Below are 6,406 nucleotides of genomic sequence, written 5' to 3'. Positions count from 1 at the left end.
TGTGAGCGCAAATTGACTCTTCACGACTTCACGAATATCTTTCCAGCCTTTGACAAACCTGCGTCGCATCTAATAACTGCGTTTTCACCCCGCAGGAACATAGCGCAGGCCCATCCACCACAGCTTATCCAGGGTGACGTCGCTGCTGGCACAACTGAATCTCGCTCCCGCTTGATTCCTGAGATATTTGGCCGTCAGGCCTCAGGTGGGCTACCAAGATGGGTCAGAAGTGAGCACACCCTGGAATCGAGCTCGCCCTTTTTTTTGTTTGGACGCGCAGTTAAGGCTGACACTGTAACCCAGACAGTCCAAGCTGTCGCCGCAACAACTCGAGGAACTCCAGAGGTCGACGCATTTTGACAAAAAGGAACTGCAACAATGGTACAAGGGTACGTCTTTGACGCCCTGGGCGGTGGTGGTTTTCTGACGGCTGAACATTATTCCCAGGCTTCCTGAAGGACTGCCCCTCCGGCACATTAACCAAGGAGGAGTTCCAGAAGATATACCGACAATTCTTTCCCTTCGGCGACCCAAGTTCCTTTGCAGATTACGTCTTCAAGGTGTTCGACTCGGATAAGAGCGGGACGATTGACTTTAAGGAGTTCATATGCGCGCTGAGCGTGACAAGTCGGGGCAAGATGGAGGACAAACTGGACTGGGCATTCCAGCTGTATGATATCGATGGCGATGGGAAGATCAGCTATGATGAGATGCTGGCAATTGTGGAGGCCATATATAAAATGGTAAGTCTGAGTATTTCTGTATGAAGCTGGATGAAAAGGCTGACATGTAGGGCGTAATAGGTCGGTTCGATGGTCAAACTGCCTGAAGATGAGGATACTCCAGAGAAACGGGTAAGGAAGATCTTTCGAATGATGGACAAGGACGAGAACGGAAGCCTGGACATGGCTGAGTTCAAAGAGGGCAGCAAGCGGGATGAGACTATCGTGTCGGCGCTGTCGCTATACGATGGATTGGTATGATCGAGCAATGACTTTCCTTGACGGACTATGTGTTGGGCCGGGAATGCATACAGAGGCCAGGCGTTGTTGGAAGAATCATCTCATGACTAGCGGTTGGCTGTTTTGCTGAGCTTGGAGCGAGAGAAAACGTGTGTGATGGCTATCAAACCCGACGCGAACACGGCCGTATGCTCTGGAAGTGGCGGCGGGGAAGGGCACCGATCTTGATATACTATTACGCGCAACGGGCAGGATATCTTTACAGACCACATTAGCAGGCTTGAAAGAAGCTCATGAATCGAGGCATCCTCGTTTAATTCACGAATGAGCATATCGACCTGATACTACTCTCTCTCTCTCTCTCTCTCTCTCTCTCTCTCTCTCTCGCGTCTCCTAAACGGGTATGAGGAATATTTTGTCAGGTATATGGCTGGTGTCCCTAAATTAGGATGTTTGCTTTCCTGAAGCTCGAGGAAGGATATCAATCTCGTCTGACAAGACACTCCTGGCGAAGGCTTGGGCCACCACCTGCGGCTTCAAGCTTAATTCGATTGTCATGACGATTTGATTTGAAGTGTCACAGCCAACCTCTTCCCAAAAATAACTGAGAAGAGCGACCCACTACTTGCAGTATCTCGCTGTAGTTGAGACTTCGGTGCTTGAGAAGGACCTATCTGCTTCGCAGGATGTACTGCTGAACGATGCGACACTTTAGCTCTTTTACAGCAGTGAGGATCCTCAAAGAAAAAGTGAACGTACAAACCCGGTGAACATGACCGGGTTTCTAAGACACATCTGATCAAACCAAGTGTCCTGCGGAAGGCTTCCAGAGGCAGTGAATTTGGAAACATAATGCCGGCTTTTGGGCCCAACACTCCGGTTCTGGACTCCTTTTTGGCTGTTATCGTCGACAGCATACGAAGCAAGAACGGCCAGCGAATCACCGAACTTATCCAACTGGATTTCGATAGTCTACCGCCAGAGCAACGAACACTATACGCCGATTTGAATGGAGAGCTGAACCGCACGTACCCTCCAGAGAAGGATGGAGAGCTCTCCGCGCGATGTCAGCGAGATCTGTCCCAGGATGAGTTTGGGCTCTTCAGCATTACCTTCTCGGACAGCATCGTGCAGTACTTTCGCTACCTCAGGGACTTCACTTCAGCCGACAATCAAGCCAAAGCCTCAAAAATCAGGCAGCTTACGAGGTTCGTGGACCTACTGCTGCAAGTGAGGCTCGACTGACGAGTTTCTTAGTCAATGCGTTATCGCTCTGGGAGATTCCAAGTATGGAGTCATCATGATACCTATCGTCTTGTCCTTTTCACGGACACTAGCAACCATTGCCACAAATTTGGACCGGAATCCTTCTCTGGTCAGGAGTAACGACCTCCTGACGACTCAAAACACAGAGGGTGCCCCCGGGAAAGTCAGCTTCGTTGAGGATGCCGCCAATGTCTTGCGCGACGCGTTCATCAAGTGTCTCGCAGGTAGTCCAGGAGTCCCGCGGATTTCGAGACCAGCTGCGGAGGACAAGCGTGTGGGCATCTATCTGACGGCAGACTCTTGTTTGAAATTGCTCACACAATGCCGTAAGCTGCGGAATGCACAACAGATGTTCTCCAGCATTGACGCACAATCACCACCACTGGCGTACTATCCAGCCGCTCAACGAGTGACATACCTCTACTACCTCGGACGATATCACTTCGCCAACAATCATTTCATGCGCGCTCAGACAGCACTTCAGGCAGCATATGAGCAATGTCACCGCCAGGCTGTCAAACATAAAAGGTCAATCCTCACTTACCTGATTTCGGCCAATTTATGCCTAGGTCGCTTCCCTTCCTCGACGCTGCTGGCACGCCCAGAGGCCGCAGAGCTCGGACCTAGGTTTCTCCCTCTTTGCCAGATAATGAGAAGTGGCAACCTCGGGCAGTTCTACCAGTATCTTGCCCTGGACAGCGAATCTGGGCAATGGTTCGTAAGACGTTCCATTCTACTCCAATTACGAAACAGGTGCGAGATCATAGTGTGGAGGAGCCTGATTCGTAAAACGTTTCTTTTCAGCGGGTATATGGGCGAAGAGAAGAAAGTCCCGTTCCTGAGGCTTCATTACGTCCGTCACGCTGCCGCCTGGGCCATCAAGCAGCAAACAGCTCGGTCCAGAGCAAATGGGTTTGGATCTCACACGATGAATGCAGCAGAATCATACGTTGATCCTGAATTCGCTGACATGGATGGCGCAATCAACGAAACAGGGTTTGACATGGAAAGTGGGGAGTATCTTGATGACTATATCGGGCAGCATGAGCCTGCTGGCGAGGATGATTCTGAAGAGTCGCCGACTATGACGGAAGTCGAATCCGTGGTGCTCAGTCTTATACAGCAGGGGTTTCTCAGAGGGTTTGCGCTGCATACCAATCCACGGTTTGCTATACCGGGAAGTCAGAAGGCAGGAGGACCCATGAGAGCAGGGTTTCCTGAAGTGTGGAAGGTCATTAAGAGCAAGGAGGGCGGTGAGCCGGTGCCTGGATGGGTTGAGGAGGGAAATCTGGGCTCAGGAGGTAGCAATGTTGTTCGAATTTCTGGCGCTCGGCCAGCAGGAGCGTGATCTGGCAGATCTGGCAGACCCTCGGAGTCATCCAGAACGCCTTGCAAGGATGATGGACTTGTATAAAAGGCTCAATTTTGACGGGGATTGTTAAAGGCTCGAAACCAGATTTCGAGGGGTGCAGCAAAGCGAGGCTGAGCAAGAATAGCAAATGCTTGGCTGCATGCGGTGGTCTTAGTGCTCATCTTGCCGAACAGATCGTCATGGTCCTCGTGGTCGTCGCAGCGGAGGGGGCCGATCGCTTCAATCGTTATGAGTCCGAGCTCTTCTTCCAAAGCGTCCGAAGCATCCAAGTGTCAGGCGGGCCGGTGTGCATCAAGAAAGGGTTAGAGATTGCCTCACTGAATGGACGACTGCGCCTCGGTACTGCAGGCAAATAGTCCTTGGGGGCAGCCACATGCTCTCTCCATTGGCTGCCCTTTCCTCAAGCATCAGCTCTTTCTTGTTCCCGGTGCCGCGCGCGAGCAACGGGCTGTCTTGTCCCTCAAACACTCTGTCGCAGAGTCCTGCAGGGCGTACGCCGCCAGAAACAGGCAGTGACTCCAGGGCTTTGTTTAAAGCGTCAATGGACCTCTCCTTGCCTTCCAAATCGTATTGATTTCTGCCTGCACTGTGCAACTTGCTGTTCTTGACCTGCGAGCACCCGTTGTCCTCAACATGCTCGTTCTACTTGTTGACCCCGGCGCGTGCCAGTAAAGCAATGGCTTCTCTTCCCCAGACCTAACCCAATGGTGAACTAATCACGCGACTGCACTTGGATTTACACGACCAGATTCAATATGTCCGGAATCGAGATTGGTATCGCAGTTGTTGGAGCGGTAGCAGCTCTCATCACAGCATACAAAGATGCCGGCGGCATCGTGGGAAACATCAAAGAGCGTCGCAGGGCCAAGGGCGCTCTACCGCCCAGCATTGCCTTGGAACAATCACTCCAGGAAGGACAAGAAGAGATCGAACGAATTACAGCAAAGGGAATCCAACGGTTTGGGACAGAATTCGAGCAGGGCGATGGTAAGTAGCCTGATCCAGCGAGCAACACTGCACCGCTAACACTAGGCAGATATCGCACATCGAGCTCTACAAGCCCTGACAATCGAGGTGCAGGCAACATTCCTGCATCATCTTGTGATGGCAAGCAAGGACGATAATGTCACCGACTTTGAGTTATGCATCGACTCCGCCATTGAAGCCAGACTCAAGGCTGTCACCATCCTCAATGAATTATACCTCCGCCAGCAGAAACGATCCAGTCTCAGCATCGAACCTGACTTCCAGATCCCCCTACGGGGTCAAAGAGAGGACAATAGGCGCGATGAAGTAAAAGAGCTCAAAGATCTGAAGAAACGCAGCGATACGCGGACAACAGAACCGGAGACACCACCTAGCCCTTCAAGGTCTCGAAAGTCGTCCTGGAACCCCTTCAAGAACCTACATCGCGCAGGCTCAGCAGAGCACTCGAGAGAAGACTCGTCGGCTCCTCCTATTTCAAGGTCGTCAACCGCCAACATTGCCTCTCCCATACTGTCCGGACGACCGGTGATGTCGACTTCTCCCGGCTCTATGACCACGCGGGATCCTCGCAGGACAACCCTCATGACTCCGCCAATCAGCCCAGCGTCCACATTTTCACCAGTCGAAGCAATCGCCGCTGCCGGGTTCTGCAAGGGCGCCTACTATGTCCAACAGGGCGCATACGATAAGTCGGTTCAAGTCTCTATGAAGAATATGGAATGGGCCTGTCATTGTCGCAAGTGCTCGTTCGCAACGCCAGCTGATAGAGACGAGCGGGGGCGACCGCGCTTTGACGACGACGTCTACGAAGCATCGAAACTTCGATTTCGGCCACTACTGCTATTCAAGTCTCACCTGTCATCAAAGGAGAAGAAACCACGAGTCTACAAGTGCCTGATCTGCATCCTAGGCGGTGATTCGTCGTCCACTTTACAAGGCGAAGAGCATCTTCTGGAGCACCTTTCCCACCATCAAGGCGCAGCTATCAGTGGTGTAGAGCTGGTTGGACCCATATGCATCGAACCTACCGGCGTCCGAGTAGGCTCAGAGAGAACATTTGACGTCTGCTTCTCGAATTCATCTAGATTTTCTTTGCCTCCCAGCGCCATCGAGCTGGATGACACTGGAATTGCTGAGGCGGACAGCTTGGAAGTGGGTGAGGACGACGAAGTATTCAAGAACCAGTGGGTGAATGAGGGAAGAAGATGAAACCAGGGGTACTTTTGTACGGGACCGGTCTACCTGGAATGGCGACTCTCGTGCTGCAGATGCTGAAACAGCCGATCATTGTGTAACTCGGAGTACTACGGTAGATGATTCGGCCATTTGGACAAAACTAATGATAGCAGGAGTACTCCGTACAGGACCATAGCATTGTCAGGAAGACGCCGCAGTATCTTTAGCTTCTAGGAAAATACCAGCCAGGAGATATCTAAATTGAGTTGGGCGTGGTTGGGTTGTTCAGATCTTATCCAAGAGAGAGGAGTTGGACATGTGCCTCGGGCCACAGTTGCCGAGTATCGAGTCGGTTCTGCTCAGGCTACGAGATAGTAAGCGAGGTGAAGCAGGAGACAGTGGTTATGGCCGACCTTCCACCTGGAATGTCTTTCGTGAGGGCGGAGATTGAGTACACATCGACCAGTTCTGTTCCTTATCTGTGGATGAGAAACAGCAGAAGGAAACAGACGCCAATCCAGAATCCAGAGTCGTGTTAGAGTTTCCTTCCGCCTCCTGAACCTGGTCGGCGTCGACGGGAAACGGCCAGCTGGAAGTTGAATCCACTGGGCTGATCGTCATTGGCACGATTTGCGCACCCTGA

General features: G+C 51.9%; 3 protein-coding genes across 3 annotated transcripts; all 3 read left to right on the top strand.

The window, feature by feature from the left end:
• Positions 1-218: 218 nt before the first annotated feature.
• Positions 219-983, top strand: PV05_08883 (calcium-binding protein NCS-1; the record flags this gene model as incomplete). The annotated part of the gene is made up of 4 exons (XM_013458424.1): positions 219-229; positions 304-389; positions 448-743; positions 804-983. 4 exons carry the CDS (start codon positions 219-221, stop codon positions 981-983), a joined length of 573 nt encoding a protein of 190 aa, XP_013313878.1.
• A 622-nt stretch (positions 984-1,605) lies between these two features.
• PV05_08882 (uncharacterized protein) lies at positions 1,606-3,809 on the top strand. Its single transcript, XM_013458423.1, has 2 exons — positions 1,606-2,170; positions 2,220-3,809. The coding sequence occupies exons 1-2, from the start codon at positions 1,815-1,817 to the stop codon at positions 3,574-3,576; spliced, it is 1,713 nt and encodes a 570-aa protein (XP_013313877.1). The 5' UTR covers positions 1,606-1,814; the 3' UTR covers positions 3,577-3,809.
• Positions 3,810-4,041: 232 nt separating this feature from the next.
• PV05_08881 (uncharacterized protein) lies at positions 4,042-6,294 on the top strand. The gene is made up of 2 exons (XM_013458422.1): positions 4,042-4,587; positions 4,637-6,294. Exons 1-2 carry the CDS (start codon positions 4,356-4,358, stop codon positions 5,794-5,796), a joined length of 1,392 nt encoding a protein of 463 aa, XP_013313876.1. The 5' UTR covers positions 4,042-4,355; the 3' UTR covers positions 5,797-6,294.
• The last annotated feature ends 112 nt before the right edge of the window (positions 6,295-6,406 follow it).

Source organism: Exophiala xenobiotica, assembly GCF_000835505.1.
Source record: "Exophiala xenobiotica strain CBS 118157 unplaced genomic scaffold supercont1.5, whole genome shotgun sequence".
NCBI classification, from domain to species: domain Eukaryota; kingdom Fungi; phylum Ascomycota; class Eurotiomycetes; order Chaetothyriales; family Herpotrichiellaceae; genus Exophiala; species Exophiala xenobiotica.
The sequence above is the reverse complement of the archived record's forward strand: the minus strand, read 5'-3'. Positions and strand labels throughout refer to the sequence as shown.

Bases quoted from the DNA above. Each gene is read 5' to 3' on its own strand.
- PV05_08882 (XM_013458423.1), top strand. From the start codon at position 1,815: ATGCCGGCTTTTGGGCCCAACACTCCGGTTCTGGACTCCTTTTTGGCT. The intron at 2,171-2,219 runs GTTCGTGGACCT...CGAGTTTCTTAG, and splicing joins AAAATCAGGCAGCTTACGAG to TCAATGCGTTATCGCTCTGG.
- PV05_08881 (XM_013458422.1), top strand. From the start codon at position 4,356: ATGTCCGGAATCGAGATTGGTATCGCAGTTGTTGGAGCGGTAGCAGCT. The intron at 4,588-4,636 runs GTAAGTAGCCTG...AACACTAGGCAG, and splicing joins AGAATTCGAGCAGGGCGATG to ATATCGCACATCGAGCTCTA.